This window comes from Pagrus pagrus (assembly GCF_965226575.1).
Source record: "Pagrus pagrus genome assembly, chromosome: 6".
NCBI lineage: Eukaryota > Metazoa > Chordata > Actinopteri > Spariformes > Sparidae > Pagrus > Pagrus pagrus.
This window is the reverse complement of record NC_140190.1, coordinates 16022365-16047096: the sequence shown is the minus strand read 5'-3', so window position 1 is coordinate 16047096 and position 24732 is coordinate 16022365. Positions and strand designations below refer to the sequence as shown.

Below are 24732 nucleotides of genomic sequence, written 5' to 3'. Positions count from 1 at the left end.
GAATAATAAGCATAACTAAACACGTTTATGATATCCATTTAATTTTGAGAATGACGCTAATTCCCAACAGGCATGATAACGATTAAACGTCCTCCTCATCTACCTTCTTTCTTTCTTTTTTTCTGTTTGTTGTTCCTTTTTGTTGTAAAACTACAATTTAACAGTGTTTCTTTCAATCATTTTCCATGTCTCACACCTGAAAACTTCATTCCCAAAGATCGGTTTTCTATTTATTGATTTTTTAGCGCGCATGCGTAATACAGTTATGTGGGAATGCCAGACTATACGACACAATCTATGCTAATAATGCAACGGTAAATTATCTGAAATCATACACTGAGTCGACACGATTTTTTCCACGCGTTAATGGTGTTTTTTTCCCCACTGTGTGTAAGATATTTTCCGTCGTACGCAGTTCCGGTGTGGCAGAGCGGCGTTTCCATTGGCCGCAGCAGAGGGGGTGAACTATCTTGACGGTCAGTTTCGGGGGTTCACTGCTGTCTGCCAGTACTGTACTGTACTGGAGATGCCAAGATGGCTGCAAGCAATTATTTCGGCTTCACACATGGTGCCGGTCCACAATACAGGTAATTGAAGTGATGCAGGTTGGTGTCAGCATGCCTTTTGAGGTGAATTCGTCAGCCGTAGGTGTTTGTCGATGGAGAAACAGTCCCTGGTGGGATTTCGCTGCGTGGCGGAGGAGAGACAGGCTACACGGCTAGCTTGACCCGCTAGTTCGGTTAGCTTACGTTAGCAAGTTAGCTAGCTGAGTTCGCAGGCCGACACGCTGTTTGACAGAGGGTGAACCCGGTACATCCATCATCGGCCGGGGAGATAGTATTGATGGTTCAACTCTTTCACACTCGGTAGACTTTAACTTCAAACAAAGCGTCAGTTGTAGTGTGTGTCAAGTGTCACGCAGCTGGTTTAGTGAACAGAGCTGGCTGCAGCTGTGTCGGGTGAGATTTTGGCCGGTGTTTAGGATTAAGAGGGCTAGCCTCGGTCCAGCTCTGCTGAAGATCCGGTGACGGTGTCTCACGAACAGTACATTACTTATGATTGTATGTTAATAGCAACATGCTGCTGGAAAGGGAAGTTTACACAGATACTACTTGAAGGTAGAACAGTCACAGCGGTCACCAGTACATTTACCTTTGACAGGTAATCTGATATAATTTGCACATCATGTAATTATCATCATTAACTGCGGTTAGTGAACTGGGAAGGTTTCCTGTCGTTTTGGTATGTGTTGGACTGAAGTCAAGCCAACAAACCTGACAAACAGGAGTGGGCTGTTCTCTCTGCACCTCATAGTGCTTTTGTTGATGTGCTTATCTCTGCACGTTTCCCCTGAGTCTGTACTTCCCCTGATTTTAATTCATCTGTGTCCTAATCCTAATTCTTGATTAAACATAAAAACCTACAGTCTCATGTCACTTCACTGTGCTGGAGCTGCAGAGGTACAGCAAGTTTGTAGTCTTCATGAGGTGCTCACTATGTGCAGGGTTATCTCAAGTGAGGTGTGGATCGTGGGGTTAAAATCCCACGACTATACATGTAGTTTAATATTTTTAAATCAACATGAATTGCTATATAGTATATTTTCTGGAAGAATCAGTGGATCAAATTGCTACAGATAGAATGACATGATATAAATGGCCAATTCAGCAAAGTGAAGATGTGTGAAATCAATGTACTTCATTACTATGAAGCAAAAATGCAATAAAAACAAAACAAAAAACAAACTAACAAAAAACACAGTAATGCCTAAAGTAGCAACCAGCCGATAGCTTGGTTGGATGATATAACGGGTAAATCAGTATCGGTGTATATGTTGTCTGGTGTGCGCCTAGATGAAAACGTCTCATGGTCATAATGCAGAAAAAGATGCTGGAGTAATTTCTTATTATCAAATTCCCAGTGACGTTTGCTGTTTCAGTGCACTGATGTCATTTTAGACCACAAAGTCTATTGTTAAACTGTAAAATATACTACCTAAGTGTTTGATAACCTCACTGGGGGATCACTGCAGAAAATATGTGTATATCGGCTGATATCAGAATGTCTTATTCCCTAATTTCAGTGTCTGCATCAAACCAAAAAAAGTCACGTATAGGTCGTGCTCTAGCCTAAAGCACCTCTGCTCATTTATTGCAGAATCTTCCGCATTGACTTCACACATCCAGAGATATTAAATGGGTAGATATAGTGACATAAACAGCATAGCTGATGAATAAAGACACATTGGATGTATTTATTACAGCTCTGATTCCAGGAAACGGATTCCTGACATCACAGGCTTCAGTCTGTTTACTAATCCTCATCCCCTCCAGCCTAGATGCAACAAATCTGCATTGAACATAATGTCATAAAGAGGAGGCGTTTATGGCTCTTCTGACAAGCATACAAATAGACAGTCTGAACCTTCTCTCATATCGAAGGTTGCAGTCCCCCTTTTACGTATACATTTGGATAATTTTTCTTCGACAACAACAAAATCTAAGTAATTTATATTGTCTAACGGTTTGTATAGTCACATCGCCTGGTCCTGTCTGTACTCCTTAATAGGCATTTAATAGGCAGTAAGTGTCAGTGCTTGTGTTCAGTGTTATGAAAGCACAGGCATCCATTTTCCAAAACTTTAACACTGACTGAGGCGTTCTGTTAGCAGTTTTTGTTGGAGGGATGGGTCAGAGCACACAAGTAGGTCAACAGAAGCGTTATCAACCAAACTTATTGATCTGTTTTCCTGTTCATTTTCGGTGAAACGGCTGATATGAGACTTGTTCAGAAGTGATTCACTGTGTGGCATGTGGCACTTGCATAATCTAATTTATTTAATCTTGGAAATTCTTTCCCACTATTATGAGATAATGTCATTACGGCCACTTCGAGGAATGATTCAGCTACTCAATGGACAATCGCTAAAGTCAAGCCCAGAATTTTTTTCTCGGATCCCTACTTTGTCACATTTGTTATGTTACAAACACAGTTTCCTGTTTAAATTCTGTTGTGCAACTGTTTTCGTATTTGCACTGGATCCAAGATAAAAGATATGATAATTAAAGATAAAATGGTGTTGATTTATCTCACATAGGGCTGCATAATATGGTAAAAAAAAATTAAATAATTCAGGATTTTTCACTGATATTCACTGAAAAAACTATTAAAACGGTGATATGACATTTGTTGATGTCTGTACGTATGTCTTCTTACATCTGGAGAACAAGATATATAGGCAAGGCCATCTGTACAGCCCTAGAGTTGCTCATGACAATGGTGTTTTGTCACACATTTTACCTTTGTCAAAACATCGCAGCTTCGTGCTTGGTCATAACGCGATTTCAGTAACATTTCGATTAATTGTGCAGCCCTTCTCTTAAAGCATACTGACTCTATGTTCTCTACGAAATTAAGGTGACATTTAATAGTAGCCTTCGTTTTCTTGTCTATCCACACTGAAAGCTTAATATAGATCCTGATAGCATCAGTTAGATGATGTCGTTGCCAGCAATAGAGGCTGTCTGCATGCTAACGGCTAGGCTGCTGTGGAGTTGTCCTTTCTGTATTTCTCTGTATGCTGATGAAGAGATTAACCAGGTCAAAGCAGGCAGGCTCAGTCAATCATGTTATATTAGTGATCACAATTTGTTCCTCCACAATTAATTAATTAATCTTGATTTGGTTTTGACATTTTGCATTTAATTTGCCTCCCTGTTTTTAGTGTATGTCAGTAGCCGTGCTACCAGCACAGCTGCATGGATGGTAGTGTCTGTCTGCTGGTTGTTTAGTCATTCGGTATTTGATGAATAAACATGACATTTTGTACAGATATCCATGATGTCCAGACTATGAATTCTATGATTTCTTTAACTCCTTCATTTGAAAGAAGTTTTGTTTACTACTAAGTGAGTGTGGATTTAAAAATTCTGGAGAGCAATTAAACTTTTGTTGGAAGAATTATTATGCAAAGCCTCAAGTAGATGCTTTCCTGAAATGTAATGTACTTAATGTCCCCTCCCTCTCCTCTCCGTCAGTACCCAGCCTCCCCCGGCCTACTCCCATCCCTCTACAGCAAGTTACAGTGTCCAGCAGGCTCCAGCTGTAGCTCATGCAGTGACTGCGTCCTACTCTCCAGCTCCAGTCCAGGCCGCCCGGCCTGTGGTCTCTGCCACTTACCCTGCCTATCAAAGCCACCAGGCTCCGCCTGACTACGCCTACAGGCAGCCAGACCCCCCAGCTCCCCCACAGCCCACCACCACCCCGCAGACGTACCAGGTATACTCGGACACGGTCAGTCTCTTTCTGCTTCCTTTATGATTTCTGCTGCTTATTTTCTTATAGCATGGTGTGCTCATGTTGTATGTTGTGTAATGGCTTTTTGTTTTGGGTCATGAGATGTGGATTTTAGACACTGATATTTGTGCGTTTTAAAAAAAAATCTTGCTGCAATTATCTACTCAAATATGCTGTGTGACAGTTGGATTAAATACTCTCTTCTAAACACCAGCAGGACAACTACAGCTATGGACGCCCTACTGTGGCTGTGACTACCTACGACAACAAACAGTACTACCAGACGAGTATAGCTTCGGCTCAGAGGACAGCCACAGAGAACTATTACCAGACTGGTGAGTCACTTTATTTTTACTCTTATGTTGTGTCCAAAGTTTCATCACTTTTAGAGCGCAGTGATTATTCAACATCAAAGGGGAGCTCCAGTGATTTCACACAACACATTTTTAAACTCTAAACTGATAGTCAGGTTTTTTAGGCTAGCCTGTTGACAGGTGTTACCGTTTCCACCAAGCGGTGCAGTACCGTTCAGTTCGTTACCCCTTAGAACGGTTATTTTTGTGTTTCCATTATCAAAAGTTGCGGATGGTACCAAGAGACATCCTGATTTTAATTACCCTTCTGCTGAGGTACAGCACACTGATCCAACACTGAAAGGTGGAGTGAAAACACTGCCTACAGCTTTTTCTTAAGCAGAGCTTGTTTCTTTTTTGTAATAAGCAACCACATGTGTGCTGTGTGTAGAGATTGTATGGTCAAGCGAGAGAGCAGAAGTAGAAAAAAGACTGAATGCCAGCAGAGTACAGAATGAAAAGGTTAGCAGTGTGTATATGTTGTCAGTCGGGCAGTAATGCACATTACAGGTCACAGTGCATCACTTAAGAAATGTTGCAGTTTCTCAAGAGTCCCAAGATTTTGAATACAGTCCATATCAGTTTACGAAAATTATTTTTTGACGGTGATATAACAAGTGTTTCAGATCTAGTTAACAGTGTGAAACACCAATACTCACACTTCAGCCCTGCTGGGGTTTTGTTGGTCATCAGTTTTGGTATTATTTACCTCACACTTGGGCGTGAGGTAAATAACGGTAATATGCCACGTCTGGAATGTGTCTGCTGCTCGTGTAATGAGGATCCTTCCTGCCCTGCCAAAAACCCCTGACAGGCAGTCCCAGAGGGTGTGACGGATGTTTCATATCTCTTTTGCCCTCCTCACTCTAATGCCCTTCCCCTCCTTCCTTAAACTCCCTCCACTCTTTTCTGTTTCAGTAGGAGTAAAGAGTGCTTACAGTCCAGCCCCCACCACTGTGTACAGCCAGCCGCCTCCTCCCCAGAGGCAGGTAACTGCCCTGAAGCCTCTGGCCCCCTCCAGCGCAGTGTCCACCAGCTACAACATCTACCCAGTGTCCACCAGTGTCCAGCAGCCACCCACACCCATTTCATCCTACACCCTCGGCTCCTCCTTCGGCTCCACCGTTTCAGCCACCACCTACTCGGGTAACATAAGACAAGATGGAACCTTTTTCACCCCAAAGGAAATATTTGAGCGCAAGACGCTGGATATACATATTAAAAATAGATACAGTATATGCATAGTCATGTAAATGTATTGTGTGTATATATATATATATATAGTAAACCCAATAAAGAAACCCCTGCAAGCATGGCTGGGGAATATATACGATATATATCGTTATTATGATATGAGACTATATATCGTCTGAGATTTTAGATATCGTGAAATGGCATAAGTGTTGTCTTTTCTTGGTTTTAAAGGCTGCATTACAGTAAAGGGATGTAACCAGACTGGTCTACTTGCTTTAATACTTCTCTTTACCCACTTAGTCATTGTCTCCACATTACTGATGATTATTTATCAAAAACATCATCGTGTTAATATTTTGTGAAAGTACCATTAGTCATCCCTACAATGTTTAGAGAAGTAGGGCCTATTTGGTCAAAGATATTGTGATATTTGATTTTGTCATCCAGTCCAACATTTAGGGAGTGCTTTTGAGAAGATTTCAAAATTGAATATTTCTGATAGTGTTGAGTCAGTTAAAATGAACTGTGATAGTTCAGATTTTATGTTCAGCAAAGAAGTGATAGAGTGAAGGGGTTTTATGGTGGATGACAGAGGTGTATGTAAAACATTGATACCTTGCTAAATAGAAGCTGAAGCTTAAGTTTGTCGTTACGTCACTTGCCGAAGAGGATTTTGGGATTGTATTTGTCCTCCTTGGTCTTTAAGTGCATCTTTTTGCTTGTATGACTGCTGGCCATTCATGTTTGACCCAAATCTTTTATGCTTTTCTTCTCTTTAAAGTTCTCTGTCGTCACTCTCTTCTCTCTGCTCTCTCACCCTCAGGCATTAGTTACTCCAATTATGATTCAACTGGCTACACCTCCACATCTGCCCCCTCCTACTACCAGCCGGCCCAGCAGACTCTTACCCAGCCGCAGCCTCCACCTCAACAGCCGCAGCAGCAGCAGCCCCAACCCCCCATCCAGCCACCACCCAAACAGCTGACGAGCTCTTCCTGGAGCAACTCAGGCAGCAACATGGTGACAGCTCCGGCTGTAAACACCTACAAAAAGCCAACATTTCACCAGAACAAGCTGCAGAAGCCCAAAGGGCCTCCCAAGCAGCCCCAGCTACATTATTGTGATATCTGCAAGATCAGCTGTGCAGGCCCTCAGGTAGGAGTTTACAATATTTTTTTTTTTTGTTAGTATTACTAACATTTAAGACCAGGGTACATGTTTTGATGTTGATGATAAAGTATGTTATGTTGTTTTCCTGCTACTTAATGTCATTAATTATCAACAGTTGTGGGATTTTTTTTATATCGAGTTAGTTCACCAACAAAAGGAAAAGCAAGGAAAAGTAACAAGTACGACTATTTCTATAAGTGCATTTGGAAGACTCATCTTGCTGACTGGTTTGATTTACTGCCTCAGACGTATCGGGAGCACCTTGAGGGACAGAAGCATAAGAAGAAGGAGGCAGCCCTTAAATCAGGGGGACAGACAGGGGCCAGCAACGGGCCCAGAGGGGTCCAGACTCAGTTACGCTGTGAGTTATGCGACGTCTCCTGCACCGGAGTGGACGCCTACGCTGCCCATATCCGTGGGGCCAAACACCAGAAGGTAAGCACAGCTGTGATGCTTTTTTTTCTTTGTCTTCAACTGTTTCCAGATTTGTTGTTATTTAAGAAAACATAGGCAGCTGTAGAAGGTATTGATGCAACATGCTTTCGTGATCGGACATGACTTTGGTGTTCTCATGTGACATTCTATCTGAGCTGCCAAGGGTTGGAACAAGACCTGCCCTAGGGATTTGGGATGGGATTAAGTTTCAGCTGTCTTAAAGGTTTGTATCTCCCGCTGTGTCTCTTTGTCAACCATGGAAAGGTGGTGAAACTTCACACCAAGCTGGGCAAACCTATACCTTCCACCGAGCCAGTGTTGGTGAATTCGACAGCAGTTATCACCACATCGACAGCTGGGAAACCTCCAGCATCCACGTCCACTTCTGCCTCTGTCTCAACCACTTCAACTCCCACTGCGACACCCAAACAGGTGGCTGTGAACACCATGGCCAAAACAACAGCACCCGTCAAGAAAGCAGCTCCTGCTAAAATAACTGTCATTTGTAAGTAGTTATGTAGATGATTTGAGATGTCTATCATAGGACCTGTTTAATATCACATAGCTACTGCTCCACTGCCATCTGATATTAATGTTTATCTCTGCAATACAGCTGCACAACACACACTTTTTAAAAACTAAAATTTTAAAAAACGTAGCGATGCACCAATCGGTTGGCCAGGGACCAGAATCGAGCAAACTTTTTTATTCTGCTCACATGTCAATTGCAGCGCATTACTACTACTACTGTTTTTGCATTTCACAATAAGAGTCCCGGAAATACCAGTATACACTGCGTTAATGCTGAAATTCACCAAGACATCTCAGTAACATGGTAATAAAATGGCTTACAACACTTTATTTTGTTTTATTTAAAAGTCAGTGTTATACTACGAATATACAACAGTAATTAATTAAAATGTCAGTATCAGTTGTAAAATAATTTTTCTAGCTACTAGTGTAAAATAACGTGACATGGTGGGTTGGTTTTCTTCCTGTCCGACCCAATCTTTTAAGTCAACAGCTCCAACTGATGGACTTATTTTGATTCAGCTTTGAACTGAATACAAAAAAACCAGTAATTTGGCTCCCATGTAAGCTTAAAATCACTCTAATCAAAGGATTGGATTGATCTGTCTCTATTATTGTCAAAGCAAGGAACATTTTAATGAATAACACAAAATTTAAAACTAACAAATGAAATAACTGCTGGTTGATGGCCAAGCCGGGCTAGCCCCACCTCCAAGTAGGCGGTGAGGTCTTGTGACTGCGGCCAACCCGTAACAAGCACCTGTGTCCCCCTCAAATTGATACTCAATTTATGTCCGCGCAGGAAACCTGATAGAAAGACGTTTTTAAAAGTCAATGTGTTGCTGTCAGTACTTTTGTAGCTTCTAACTGAATATCTACTGCTGGTGAAAACACATTTCCTGTGATGCTGATTCATAACAGAAGCTTGTAAATGACTAAATAACGGGGGGCTTTTATTTTGAAGAAGCTATAGTGAATGAAACGTGTCTGTAGCTGAATTAGAGCCACTTTGTTAGCGGTGATACTTTGATAGTAGTGCAGGGATTGGGAAAGGCACGTCATTGGTTTAAGACACACCTTCAAGCAGGTAGCTCGGTTGTGGTGGAAATGCAAATCACGGCCGGGCCAGGCTACTGTGCCGAGTCAAACCGAGTAGAGCCAGAGTAGAAATAGATGTTTCAGAGTTTTTTTCCCCCAAACAAATGGGAATGTAGCCTTCCTTAAATGAACTCTCTAATCTGTAATATCTTGTCTGCCGCATAGCCAATAAGCCTGCCAGTGTTCCAGCAGCTGCAGTGACAGCGGCAGCGGCAGCGGTGGTGGCTGCCAAGGTGGAGGAGCCCATGCAACAGTCAGCTCAGAAGATGGAGTCTCTGAGTGACAATGAGGACAGTGACAGAGCTGGAGGCCATGGAGATATCCAGCCGGTGGGACATGACTACGTGGAGGAGGTAAGCAGGAAATGAGAAGAAAAATGGTCATGATTGGATACATACATGGATTGATACATGTTGGTTAATATGCAAATAAGATAAATAAAGCACATTCTAAAATAAGAATGGTACAATATTATTTTTGAATAATTTTTATCGACTTTGTTCAGAGGTCTTTACTGTTCACAGTCATCTGCAACATTAATTCTAGTTGCCTTATGTACTGTAGCTGGCTGGATTAAATTCTGTCTTTCTGATGGTGTGATCAGTGCCCTGGCGTCTTTGATAGGAAAGCCCTGAGTGGCCACAAGATGCGTCATTTAGTATGAAGTATTATAGACTAATACATCTTGATAAGAAGCAGATGCAAAACAAGGTTTAACATCTTTCCTGCTGCAAATTCTGGTGAGCTACACATGTAAATCCCAGTAAAAGCTTTTTGAAAAACTGATGGTTATTAATTATACCAGATTGTTAAAGTGAAACTCTCGCAAAATACAACCTAGGCTTTTTTTGTGAAGGAACCCGAGTCAAACCTTTGTGTAAAAGCATAATTACGACGAAAAAGCCACTTTTAAGATTTGCCGTATTTTCGTTTTCGGGTCAGAATCATTTTCAATGGCGTGCTAGGGGCAACTTTACGGAAGCATTTAAATCGCTATGTTTAAAACACTAAGAAGACTCGACACAACATGAAACTTTGCTCATAGTATCACCAGGGTCTCTACACATGAACACGAGCATTGAGAACATTGTTTGTGTACACAGAGTTTACTAAAAACAAGGTTTTTGAACAACTCACGCTAGCAGTAGCTTGTTTTGCTCACCGCTGTCCTGCCAGTCAAGAAGCGAATTTAATTAAATTAAATTAAATTAAATTTAAAATAATTTAGTTTAATTATCCATACATTTATATGGAACTAAGCTTTAGGAGCTTTCCACCTTTACTCTCCTCCATGTTACGTCGCACTCGGGGATCAACGCTTCTCGACTGGCAGGACGGCGGCGAGCAGAACCATTATGCTTTTACACAAAGATTTGACTCGGGTTCCTTCACAAAAAAAGCCTAGGTTGCATTTTGGCGAGAGTTTCACGAGAGTTTCGCACCCCTACTTCCCTCGTCCATGGTATAGAGAATCACAGCAGAGAAGATGTTTTGTGGTTGTAATTTCTAAAGAGCTTACATATAGATTGGTATCAACAAATTTAGCATATACCTTGGAATTTGCATTAGATCCACGCATCTAGTTTTGATCAAGCTTCAGAAATCCTTGATGATTCAAAGATATGTTGGAATTTTATGTCAAATATTTTGTCTCCTTTTAACACAATTAAAGAGTTTCTCTTATAAGAGCATAAGATAAAATGTAGGTTACGAATGTAACCACGGTTCTGAACCCTGAATGACTGCCGACAAGCTCTCAGTAAACTTAGTGTCAGGTGATTCAACTCAATGCTACTACAGCAGTTGACCTGCGGAAGTGATAAGATAAGGGACTGTTGTTCGGGTGACACTGGTAGTTATACCTGGCTAGGGATCATCCAAGGTCAAACATGACTTTGTTGATATGAAAACTCGACCTGCCCGTGACAGAAGATATCCAGTGATAAGCACTGCGTCTGGCAGTCAGAAAGGGTGAAATAGTACCTATACTACGTTTATTGTCCTGCTTGGTGTTGTTTACCTGAAGTCTCCTGTCTGTTGCAGGTCCGTAATGTTGACGGCAAGGTGATTCGATTCCACTGTAAACTGTGTGAGTGCAGCTTCAACGACCCAAACGCTAAAGACATGCACCTGAAAGGAAGAAGGCACAGACTCCAGTACAAGGTAAGAGGGCTGGAGCATCACTGAGTTCATTACTGTCTGGCTGGTTATCCACAGAGACGTAATGAAAGGGGGTGAGATAAATAAAATTTTGGGTATTTAAGATTACATCTTTAATTTGCTTGCACGTGATTACATGGGCATTAACTAATTGCTTTGAAATATGTTAATGAGGACACCCATACGGTATGATTGACTGTATTGATGCCAAAAATGAGCAATCAAAAAGAGTATGGATGCACAATATATATCGGACCGATTATTGGGTAATTGGTATCAGTGAAATTATAGCTGATAAACACAGTTGATAATACAAAGTGAATTGCTTTCAGTAACTTAACAAACGCAGCATTTACACACTGCAATACAGTAGGAAAGAAGAAGAAGAAGCACACTTGTTAGACTAATGACGTCAAACTGCTGCCCCTGGGGAGAGCATGCAGGTACTAAATACTTAATCATTCATCTTTGCTCATTACATCTTAGCCTTTCTAACCCCCAGGTGTGCATGAATTATGTGTTTGGAACTATTTTTGTAAAATACAAAAGGACATAAGAAGCAGATAGTTATCAGTGTCGGCTGGAAAAATCCATATCAAGCATCCCTAATAAAGTTTTAGGGGCACCAGACAAACCTCTAGTAGTGCCTTGGAGCTGTTTTTTAAATTGTTAGTCCCTTTTGGACCAACCAACAGTTTTACACTATTCCACTGGTCAATGGGTGGCAGTTACACGCAGAGATATACAGCAATTAGCCAGCAAAGGCATAGAGGAAGAGAACTGCAAGCTAGTAAACATGGATGTAAAAAATGTCTTTCTCAGTAAGTCAGGATAGATGTTAATGATGCTGGATTTAAAATAAATAAATAATTATATAGTGAGTAACACTAAATATAATTGTATTGTAAACGCCACAGCTGAGGCGAGGAAGACTTGTTTTTTTTTTCTCCAAAGGTTTGTCATTCTGCTGTGTCAATGGAAGCCCAAATGGAAACACTATTAAAAGTTTATCTGCACTAATGTGGCCTAGAATATGCACCGACTTTCATTACATGCTCTTTACATCCCCCTTACATTTGTCCTGTCTCCTCTCTGTAGAAAAAAGTGAACCCAGAGCTTCCTGTGGAGATCAAGCCCAGTAACCGGGCCAGGAAGCTACAGGAGAGCAAGCTGAAGAAGCAGAAGCAGAAGGCGGTGCTGAAGCGGCAGAGAGACGATGAGCAGCGCTGGCACATGGAGATGAGGTCAGACTCATGGCCAAAGTTAGTAACCTAAACTTGTTCCTACTTTGATGTTACGTTTGCAAGTTTCCTTGGTTGGCACAGAACAGATTAAAAAAAAAGTATTCATACAGTTGAACAGCTGACTGTTAGTGTGACGCATTTCAAAAGGGAAAATTGTCATTATTTTTATCGACTCTTTTTCTGTTTTCTTGACTCTTTCTGACACTGAGCTTTCATAAAATACAGTCAACAGCCAGAGGAAAGCCTTAAATTAATCAAATTAGATGTGAGGTTTTATCAGAAAAACTGTACTGGGGCTGATTCAGGGAGTTTTTGACCTGCCAGTCATGTGCTGTAATTGTTTGCTTGCAGGAGGAAATGCACATTTTGTGTCTCTGGATTATCTTTAATTAACGCAGTGCTTTTGACATAAAATCTTTCTGTAATGATTATTTTATATGATCAACTGTAGATTACAGTAAGTGTTTTGGTAAAGGTTTTTTTTTTTTTATGGACAACTGTGTACTTTTAATAGCAGCCATAACATCCCCCTGTGGGAATAATTTACTTTTAATGACAGACATTAAAAAACCGCCTCCTCTCTTGCAGGCGATATGAAGAGGACATGTACTGGAGGAGGATGGAGGAGGAGCAGATGTACTGGGGTGAACAGAGACGCAGGATGGCTCCTCCACCGCTGATGAGCCGCCCTGGTATGCCAGTACCCCCTCTACTGGTGAGCGTCGCAATTGCAGTTCTTTTAAACATAAAATAGCTTTTAATGAGACTTAATTCCAAGTGTGACCAATCACTTTTTTCCCCTCTCTCCCTCAAGACGTGTGTGCGTCGGCCAGACTCTCCTGATGACCGTCACATCATGGCTAAACACTCCACTATTTACCCAGTCGAAGAAGAGCTGCAGGCTGTTCAGAGGATTGTCTCCCACTCAGAGAGAGCCCTCAAACTGGTGTCAGACACACTGCTGGATAAGGAGACACCAGTATCCAGTGTTACTACTGCTGCTACTGAAGGAGAAGAAGAAAAAGGGTAAAAAATGAATAAATAAATACAAGTGACCTCTGACATTTTTCTCTGTTCATGTTAGTAAAACAAGTATTAAGGTAGCTGAAGCCTAAAAGCACTTTTATTATTCTGACATAAGAAAAAGAGCAACACAGAGCACAAAAGATATCATTTGCCTGTGTTTGTAGGTTTTTGACACGTGGATAAAGGAAAATCTTGGTGTTTTTATTGCAGAGTAGGTTCAAAATGCATAGATACTGTAGATAGATAGATTGAAAGGAGCTTAATTTAATAACAGTATATTAGCACGTAGAAGCTTCAGTTTAAAACTGTATATCAGCATGTAGGATATTAATTTAAAATAGTATATTAACATGTAGAAGCTTCATTTAAAACCAGTATATTTTACAACATCAACAATACCAAAAATACAGGCAATAAATATGAAATAAATATACATACACAAGAGCTACAGATTTGTGGACAAGTAAAAACATGTAATAGAATATTAATTATGTTTGTGATCCATTAAGTTACTGCAACAGAAACCCCTTTAACTGACTGAACTGTTTGTAAAATCAGTCCTGCGGGTCTTTATCTCGTTACTGTCCTTCTCTCCTGTCAGTACTGAGAACGCAGCCCGGATGCTGAAAGGTGTGATGAGGGTGGGCATCCTGGCTAAAGGCCTGCTGCTTCGTGGGGACAGAAATGTTGAGCTCATCCTGTTGACTGCTAAGAAACCCACCATCTCTTTACTGAAGAACATCGCTAAGCAGCTGCCCAAGGAACTGGAGGTAAGAAAACAGACTAAACTAACAGACTGTTAATTTAGGACATTTTTTGAGGCTGTGGGACGGAAGAATTGTGGTAAACTTCATAACACTGAAATGCTTTAAGTTTATCATGAGTGTGGGATCATACAAACAAACTGTTGGCAAAAAAATGGCAGGAGGAAGTCTCCCTCTGCCAGTTTATTGCCAGTGGGTTGTTAAATATGACGTGATCAGATACAGTAGAATTTAAAAAAGAGAACTATTCTACTCATCCACTGCCTCATGACTTGTCATAAGAGCTGGGTACTGAGGGAAGATTTTATTGTTATGTAACTAATAGACTGGGAAGGAGAAGTTTCACTTCTGATACTTTTGTTTTAGATCCCAAAGAATTTGCCATAAAACACAGAAAATTCCACTTCAGAATCACTTCATCCTAGATGGGGTTTTCTCATGTGCTAGAGCAGCTCATTTATTAAGAGCGAACATGCACAGCTGTGTCTATAGCAAGAAACAACACAGCCGTTTGTCCTCCACACATATAATAATGATTAAAATCCCATTTAAGCTTTGAACACATGGTTGGTGGTTCAGAACGGACAGTCCTTCCCCTGTAAATCAGTTTAGTATGTTTTTTATTTTTTTATTTTAATATTTTTAGAGGTCTTGTAGGCTGTTAAATCTGTTAGGTTACACGAGTGCTGTGTGGTTTCTAGCTTTGGGAGAGATTTTTTTCATGTTCACAAATGAGTGAAGTGCCTTTAGCATAAAGAAAAAAAACTTGTGAGTTGTTTAATTTGCTGACATTTCCATTTAAGGCTTACACGACGGAGGATTCACACCAAATACAACGTTGTGATGTGTTGTAATGCCGCACTCTTCCTTGCTCCTGCTTTAGCTGTAATGAGTGTTTCATTAAAGGTGCTTTTGACTGATCTTTAGATTCACTGCCTGGTTATGACACCTGAATCCTACAGAGTGAGATGGGGCTTTTCTTCTTAAACTGGCCGATTGCTTACAGTTAAAGAGATGATAAATTGTTGAGAAATATATTTATTGTAAAGTCACCGACCCTGTTTAAATAACTGGGAACTGCCTCGAGAAAACAAATTGCATAACCCAGGGATTAAAAACATAACAGTATCACCCTGTAACCTTTGCCAAACAAGGCTATTCTTTGCCCCTTCACCCCTCCTCCTCTGTAGTGAGTAATCCCAAGTGTCCTTTTAACCGGCAGACATTTTCTGAAGATCAGTATGAGGTGCAGGCTCACCCCGAGGAGGCGAACATCGTGATATTTTCAAGCAAGGAGCCCAAAATGCAGGTGACCATTTCTCTCACCTCGCCGCTGATGAGGGAGGACACTGCTGCTGAGAAGGACAAGCAGGCAGGAGGAAAAGCGGCTGAGAAAGGTTAGAGAAGCCAAAGCTTTCAGTACCAGACAACCAAATGTAAGCAATGTGTGTAATACACTTATATCTATATATATTTATATCCCTTGCTCCAGCCTTCCACCCAGTAGCAGCCTAAATTTTAGGCTAAGATTACAAAAAAATGAGAGGTGGGACTTTTAACCAAGCCCACATTCAAGTTTTTTTTCTTTAACCCCTAAAATAAGAATTAACTCACGCATTCATTTGTCCCACTCTTTTCATTTCCCCCATTTTTTGCAGTTATACTGGTCCCCTTTATTTCTTTTCCACAACATGGGAATCAAAAGCCGGGCTCTCCGACCTTTCTGTGCCATGAGGGTGTGTGTTTATCTGGTGAACACATGCTCAGATAAAATCTTTGAGAAACTATAATAATGGATCAGTGTTCAGATAATGCCCAGGGATGAAAATGCATCAAATGGTTACACTATTTGTACAAATTTACTATTTCTAGAATTCAGAATTTTTTGCTTCCTGTTGCATTTTGGCCATGAAACCTGAGGAGGGGATTTTGAGGTCCAGCGACTTCCCATTCCCTCATCTTTCATCCCTACATCATAACGTGGCATTATCACTGACAAGGTGTTGGAGTGTCACTTTATCGCCTCACAATGATCAGTATTTCAATAGTAATAATAAGATGACGTTAGTACATTCATTGTCATGACTTCCCCCACCATTCAACAAAGAAGGTACTTTCCAGGATCATTGTGTTGCAAACACTCCTCCGCCTGCTCCAAGAACTGTCAGTGTTCAAATGTGTTTCTTCCCATTTGGAAAACATGGTAGAAATGTTTTCTGTGACCTTTGTCTTTTATTTTTTTAAAATTTTGTTTGGGTTTGTTGATCAGTTCCCCAAATTCTGTATCAGCAGACCTAGGCAAGCCAATGGTTAATCTGAAGACCACACTTGTACACATACCACTATGAATAGAATAATTAAAGGAACCAAAACACTACCCATGCTTATTAAGCTTTTCAGAGGAGGAAAAGCCTCTCATCAGAGGGGCTCTGTTGACGCTAAATGGAAACTCCCAACTCTAAGAGGCTTGATAAATATGAGTCTTTGATTCTAAGTGGTATGGTAGTGTAGACTTCAAAAAAGTGGCTTTGTTTTTTGTTACATATTTCCCCTGTAAGAAAGCTAATGTCCTCTGTTGTTGCTGCAGTTCCAGTGAAGTAGAAGTGTGGAAAGCCCCACGTCTGATCTTGTGAAATATTACATCATTGCAGTATTAACTGACCACACTGAATGATTTGGACGAACCTGTCATGTGTTATTTTTGTAAATTTGACTTAAAAAATGATTACTGTTTCATTAACATCTAAATCCAACACAAACATTACTCTGTATTCTCCAGTTTTTAATACGACTAATTAAGTTAACCTTGGCCTGTGTCATATTGTTAAAAAGGTCTTCACCTAACTTTAATTGGTTTGCTCACTGATGTTGATATTATATTTAGAATATGAAGGCATGAAGTACTGCTGCTCTTGTGCCTTTATTGACTTGGAAACCATCACTATCAGTGCAAAGCAGGGCTGATTTGAAAAAGTTTGGTATGAAGTGAGAACATTTCCAAAGGGATAAATTCATGTTTCAATTGTTAACTGACCAAAAGTTGGCTTCTGTGCAAAGTCAAATGCAAAAAAGAGGAAGTCCACAACATTCAGAGTTTAAGTTTATTAAAGGGAAATTCTAAATGTGACCAGTTAAAGTTAATGTGCACAGCCTAAAAAATCTTTATATATGGCTTAACTTCATAGTGGTGTGAAGAAAGCCACATGTTTCTAAATAACAATGATGTGGAAATGACAGGACTCAATGACGAGTTCCTGAAGTAGAAGAAAGGTTACAGCATTTTTTAGATGTGTTGAGAGTGATGAAAAGAGTGTAGCAAGGAAAAAAACAGGCCCATTAAAGACTGTTTTATTGTCGTCATCAAGCTAGTTTAAGCCTCAAAGCAGAATACATTTTGACTTGCCATAGCAGGAAAACAATTTCTTTGTTCCAGTTTAAGTGTCCGAGTAAGCCACGTCAGTGAACCAGCATGCTCAGTGCTGCTGCCTCTGCACTGACGCACATAGTCTGACTTGCCGGATGTAGACTGTTGGTATAAAGTATGCAATTGGGCACCTATTTCCCCCTTTTTCAAAACCCCCATTGCCACATGAAACATAAACAACAACCTCCAGGCTAGCAACCTACACGCCGAAACCCCACAAACATAAACAGCTGTTACCTTTTGTTTTGCAGAGATTTAGCCATTTTAATGCCAGTGTGTGTAAACCCCCCCTTATAACAGAATGGGAATTGGTGCAGTCAGACCTCTCTCCAGTGCTAACAGTGCTGTGGAGACAGGTCTGGCTATGTGAGACTATGATACACCTAATTGTAATGTCAACGCTATTAATTTATTCGTTACACCAATGTTTGACGAGTCAAAATGTGTCTGTAGAGAAAGATGTCCACAGGCAGATGATAATGGCGTCCAAATTTTAAGTCGCTATTAAATCCAATGGGTCAGGCATCAAATTTACACAATATTATACAATATAATATAATTATAATGTAAACTCCTTTCTCTGACTGCCTTGGATTTCCTTCCTTTTTGCATGTGCCTTCCACTCTGAAGAACACACTGGTGATTGTACTACGTTTTTTTGCTATTTTTTCCAAACACTTAAATCTTCCTCATTTGTAGGTCAATGCTTGACTTTTCTCTCAAATCATCTCGTCACTATTTTTCTCCCAAACAAACTGAAACAAGCCAAAGAGTATTTATGGATTTAAGGAACTGCCTGGTCACACGAGACAAACATGAACGACCAATGTTTTTATATTATCAGCATCTACGTCAACAGTGACAACACTTACTATATATTGCAGTCATCATTTTGGTTTTGCATTAGTTTGACTGTAAGTCATGAGCTAGTGCATGTTATCTCCACCAGATGTGGCTGAGAAGGACCCTCCAGATCTTCTGAATAAGAAGAAATGTCTTGAGTACCTGGCCGCTCTCCGCCACGCCAAATGGTTTCAGGTAAACTCATCAGAAGAGCTTCAGTTTTGTCTTTGGGTTGGGGTTTACCATCTTACAGTACCTTCTTGTACAAAACTTGCATGAATTAAATTCATTAATGGTAGCGGTAACTACCTACCTGCTAACTTTTTCAGTCCATTCAGAAATGTGTGGTGACAGGACATTGATCTCTTTTACAGCGACCATTTTGACTTTGGTTGACTTATTTTGACTCATAGCAAGAAAATCACGCGTGTTATTATTTACACTGCTCAGTTAAACTGAAGTTCCATTAAAGTGTCTGATTAAGCCGATGAGCGATCCTGTACAACGCGTCAAAATGTCCTTAGAAGTCGATTATTTGTGTGGAGGTGTTTATGATTTATTATTTTAAAATGTATTATTTTGCAGAAGTGTTGGAGCGTTTGGAAATTAACTCACTTCCTTTTAAGATAAAAACAGGAGGTGGGATTTTGTTTTTAAGTACTACAATTAGGTTTTCATGTGTAACTAGATATTACGTCAAATCCTGCTGACTCTGTGGCTTTACCAAAGAAAACCCCCCAGTAGCTATGACTGTTTTTGTGATTTCTTATGAGGCTGCTTGTTGTGTCCTGTTTTGTTCTAACTATGGAGGAAGTCTTATAACAGAAATGTTTCACTGTCAGCAGAAATCACCACAGTGAGAAAAAATGACATTTATCTTGTAGAAGTTTCTGTAAAAAAAATATTTCTTATCAGTGTTGCAGTTTTCAAACAAACAAATAAAAAGAGTGCAAATTTCATAGTTTTTAAGAAACGCCACAAATGCCTCAAAATAATAACCACAAATTCCCAGTAGGTTTGATTTAAGTCGTCATTGTGATTAAGGATTTCAACAATCCACAGTTTAGGAAAGAGTGTGCGATCAGCTCCTCTTCATTTATTAAGGTTTTTACTCACAAAACATGGTCTGTAGTTTTGAATAGAAGTCACCAGTCAGAAGTCCAGTTCATCTGAAATAAAAGTCCCTTTCTTGTTGATTGATGTGTTTTGTTTTGTTTTGTTTTTTGGTGTTTTTTTCATGACTTCTGAAGGCTCGTGCCAACGGGCTGCAGTCCTGTGTGATCGTCATTCGGGTGCTCAGAGATTTATGTCAGCGGGTTCCCACCTGGGGGAAGATGCCCGGATGGGTAAGTCACTTTAAACTGTGTGTTATTCTACTTTTTCTATTTTTACCATCTCATAAATATTCTGTCACATCTGATTTTACCTTTTAACTAAAGTTTGTTGTAAATTTCCGTCCTCTTTTTATTGCATGTCTGTCTCTACTGGTGGCGCCTGTGAGAACAGTTACATAACAGTATATTTACTTGCATACAAAGTTTGTATCTTATGGGAGGAGGGGACTAAGGGCCCGTGTCCACAGAATGTTATTTGGGCAGAAAAGGGCTGGCTGGGCCCTCAGGAGCACTGAGATGAAGCGTTTGTGCTCTGCAAGAAAAACACTGCATGTGCGTCTTGTCTTTATGACAACAGTATCTTGACAACTGACGCTGTGTGATTGACACTGTCCCTTTGTGGTTTACGATCTGTTTGTTTTTTATTTGACATAGGGACATCAGAGCAAGAAGGATGTGGGTGCATGACATGATCTGTAGGAGACAAAAATACCGTCAAATATTATCCCCTAAGCAATGAAAAATAAAAACAGTGATGGTCATGTCAGCAGCTCCTTTCTGAAAAGTTGAGAGATTTTCAACTTGAAACACTCGGAGTGGCCGCGCAAAATAGGCGTAGCGCTCGTACAGAAGACTCTGGGCACTGTCCCTTTTCTCTGGGCGGCGCAGACGCTTGCTCCTTATTCAGAACACTTTTAAAAAGACACTGGTGTTGAGAAATAAAAAGCTTTGTGAACACAAGCCCTAACACACAGTTAATGTCTTGAGCAGGGGTTTTATAAAGAGTCGAGACATGGAAAAGTAGAGAAGGACCTATAAAGGGACTTTTGGAGTCTCTTCTTTCATTTCAGTGTCTGTTTCCTCTGTGTGTCTCTCCCTCCAGGCGATGGAGCTGCTGGTGGAGAAGGTGATCAGCAGTGCCGCAGGCCCGCTCAGCCCAGGAGAGGCCATGCGCAGAGTCCTGGAGTGCATCTCCACCGGCATCCTGCTACCAGGTTAGACAAACCAACATGTTAATGAGATGAGATTTCACAAGATCAAAAAAATCTCTCCAGCTGGTGAATGCCACATGCTCATACAGAACTTTTAAACTAAATTTGTATTCATATAGCACAGTTTTATACAAAAGCAGTTCAAAATGTATTACACAATAACAAATAAAACAGCAAAAATGTGTTTCAAAACAAAAACATTTGTATATATAAAGAACAAGAACGGTGTGTTAGTAATGAAACTGAAAAAGAAGGCTAAGTTTTGAGAGAACGTTGTGTATGTGGATCAGAGTGCAGCGGAAGGTATCTTTGTACTTGCTACGCCTGCGACGCATGTACTGTGTAGGGCTTTGTGAGTCACAGGTCAAAACAAGACAGTGAGATTTCGTTTTTGGGATTGTGTCTTCAGTTTTTGGACCCAACAGTGCTGTGAAACTTTTCAGATTGTGTTGTGTAAGTTAACATCTACAGAGTAACTGCATAAAGGATAAAGTTACTCAATGTTTTGTCATCTTCAGTTAGCTAGTTCAGTCTCTTTTGTCAGCTATTGTCAAAGGATGCAGATAAAAGGAATCAAGAAAAAACAGCAAACTCTCAAGATCAAACTGCCAGCTTGGGTCATTTCCTGTAAACTGTAAGAGTCATGTATAAAGTATATATATATATATATATATATATATATATATGTAATATCACATTTCCATTTCTAACTGGTTTCTCCTCCCTTCACTCAGATGGACCAGGGTTAATGGACCCCTGTGAGAAAGAGCCAACAGACGCTTTGGAAACCCTCATGCCTCAAGCCAGAGAGGACATAACTGCCAGCGCACAGGTACCCGTACAGACTATTTAGACTGATTCTGATTGGTTGCAAGGTGGTAAACTGTGGGTAAAGACAGAAAAAATGCCTCAAGAGCTTGGTGCTGGAGTTTTGTGTCACCAACAACATCCAGGAAGATTAAATGGCTGCTCAATGAAAACCATGTAAACTTCATTTCAAGCATGTTTGGTATTTACTTAATTTGGACGTCCAAAGCGACGGGCAGAGGACGAAAAAGGAAGACTTTCAAAATAGCATTTGCCACAGTGAAGCTAGTAGTCATCACATACCCCCTCTTCTCCTCCCTTCTTTCCTGTGTGCCTCTACAGCATTGAGTTGTCAAAACAATGTATCTAAAAAAAGATGCCTTCAACTAAACAGACCTATATTTCTATCTCCTGTTTTCTTTGTCCCCAGCATGCCCTGCGGCTGCTCGCTTTCCGTCAGATCCACAAGGTTCTGGGCATGGAGTCCCTGCCGGCGTCCAAGGCCAGCGCTCGCAACCGCAAACGTCGACGGGATGGCAGCGAGACGGGCGAAGGGGAGGGGGAGGGCAAAAAAGACAAGAAGGAAGAAGCAGAGAGTGGTTGACCTCTGCCTCCAGAGCGGGAGGCGTTTGCTAGTTTAGAGACTGGTAGAATGTCACAACTTTAAACCTTTTCTTATCTTGAAAACAATCTTAACACGCAGCTATACATATATGAATATAACTGACTGTACATGTTACCCTTGAATTAAGAGGAATAATGTGTTGGAGGAGCTGTTACTCAAGCTGACGTTTGAGTATCCGTACTGAAATTCCTTCCTCCGTATAGTTACTTCCTGCAGATTTAGTGTCTTTTAAAGTGTGCAGAGAAAATTGGCTCAGTAAAAAAAAACATGAAAATTACTGATTGAGTCATTCCATTTCCATTTAATTGCACACTAACTACTGACCATCCCTCCCTGTTTATTCACTATAGTTAAAACACCACTGTCAAGTACAGTTAAATTGCTTTCTTTGATGTCAAAGCCTCCAGTTAAATCATCAGCACCTTAAGCTTTATTTCCAAAAGAGTCTGAACTGTGCTGCTCTTCAGGACAGTTCAGCTTGACCATCCGACTCTTGAGTCTGGACTCGCTGAACTAACGTTGGTGCATGACATGTGTAAACTGAAATGTTTTTTTTCAGGCTGTGTTTAAAAAGAAAACAACAAAAAAAAAAAAGATAAGTGTGAAACTGATCAGTGAGGCTGTCTGGAACTGGTATTAACATCCTGCCTGAGAGATGTGATCACAAGTAGACAGCTCTGAGTACAGGTGTGAACACACGCAACACATTTGAGAGCTGATCAGGGCCACATGTGACCTATGTCAGTATGTCTATCTAGAAAGTCCCCAGATTCCCTTAAAAAATCACTAATTTTTGTGAGTTGTTAAGTTAGGAGAGACTTTATAAACTTTGTGAAACGCAGGCTGTGAAAAAAATCGTAATTATTTGACCCTTCTTGTAAATTCGGCGTTAAATGTGACACATTAAGTTGTTTCTTTTCTTGTAAAAAGAGACAGTTTCTGTTTTTCTTGCCAACATTTAACAGCTGTTCGAACACACTTTTATGAGAGAAGACAACTTTTTTTTAATGGCAAAACATGACAAATTTTACAACTGCAGTAAACAGTAACCGATAAAGTCTACTTCCTTGTTGCCCATCGAGAAATCCCTCAGACTCCCTTAAAAAAACACTTAATTTTGTGAGTTCTTGAGTTATGAGAAACTCTGTATCTTTGTGGAACGTGGCCTATGAAAATGTTTTATTTGGGAAGACTTGCAAACCAGGCAAATGTTATATGTTAAGGTCTTTCTTTGCGTAAAAATAGTGTCCGTTCATCCCAGTGATGCACATGTTTGTTTACATGTAGAACAGGCGGGTGAGTCAGGCGTGAGCTGACAGACTTAGAGCTGTCGAGTTGTGACGGATCACTGAGAACGGATGTTAATGCCGGAACAACCTCAGAGAAGACTACCATGGTTTAGGATCAACATAAATGCAGTACTGTGATGTTCATTGTGCCTAAGATGACACATTAGTGATGAAATAGTGTGACTATGTTGAGCCAGCGGAAGTGGCTGAACTCTTCACGCCATCTTCGATCCTCTGAAGTCTCCCGTCAGGCTGTTTCAACATTTCCTTTTGTACACAATTTGAAACGAGCGAAAAGTCGATTCAGTTGTGAAATCCAGACGCCCTGCATCCCACCTTTTACAACAAGGCCAGACAACAATAGCTTAACCTTTTGGAAATACATCATTTAGGATTTTGTGAGAAACATACAAAGACACAGGAGCTCAGCTGTGGGCAGCGTCCCCCCTGAGGTTTCCTGTGGAGGTCACACTGGAGAGTAAATGTGTCTGAAGAAAGAGAGAGAGATAGATGATTATGTTGCACAGTCTGTAGCATGCTGAGGGAATGAAGCACTTAAGAAAAGATAATGTTATTGTATGCAGCCATAATTTTATCATTAAAATAATATGCCTAGTAATCTTTTTTCTTCCAGAGTATGGTTAGCAGAAGAGAAGAGAAGCTTAAGTCCGAAAACTACGACTGAATATCTACTGTAATGATCAAGCAGTCCTTTGACTTTCTTCCTTGTGCCTGCATCATGTTGTACGTTACAGAAGACTGAGTACGGGAACATTTATGAGTTGTCTAATGATCTTATTTCACAAAGATGTAGGACAGGGAAGGGACAGTTGCACAACTCTTTTGGCTTAAAAGTTGATGTGAGAGAATTATCGTGCAGTCTTTAGTTCGATTTTTTCTTTTCTTCATTTACCAAGAAGAGCATCATATAAGTATTGCTTATTTTATTTCTGAAGGATGTTGCAATCTTTTTGTATTGTTTCAACAGAAAGTGTGAACGTTGCTGTCCTATTATTTGAATGTCTTTGTAGTGTTGCCTAAAATTAAGGGGAGATATTAAAAACACTTTTAAGCCACTTTGTCTCCTGGGCTGGTTTTTTGTCTGCATCACTGCCAAAACACACATCAACACATTTCTACACTTGTT

General features: G+C 40.4%; 1 protein-coding gene across 9 annotated transcripts; it reads left to right on the top strand.

Annotated features, from left to right (window-relative positions):
- The first annotated feature begins 478 nt into the window (after positions 1–478).
- Positions 479–24661, top strand: zfr2 (zinc finger RNA binding protein 2). 9 transcript variants are annotated; one of them, XM_084354577.1, is made up of 19 exons: positions 479–587; positions 4038–4278; positions 4511–4631; positions 5568–5795; positions 6667–6998; positions 7260–7448; positions 7713–7953; positions 9243–9430; positions 11121–11240; positions 12336–12499; positions 13070–13196; positions 13296–13507; positions 14109–14277; positions 15494–15668; positions 18645–18733; positions 19789–19884; positions 20756–20867; positions 21599–21696; positions 22102–24661. In XM_084354577.1, the coding sequence occupies exons 1-19, from the start codon at positions 535–537 to the stop codon at positions 22273–22275; spliced, it is 3129 nt and encodes a 1042-aa protein (XP_084210703.1). In that variant the 5' UTR covers positions 479–534; the 3' UTR covers positions 22276–24661. The 9 variants fall into 9 exon arrangements, with proteins under 9 accessions (XP_084210703.1, XP_084210702.1, XP_084210705.1 ...); XM_084354576.1 differs by having other exon boundaries at positions 4038–4293; positions 4514–4631; positions 5571–5795; XM_084354579.1 differs by having other exon boundaries at positions 4038–4293; positions 4514–4631; positions 12336–12481.
- Positions 24662–24732: the final 71 nt, after the last annotated feature.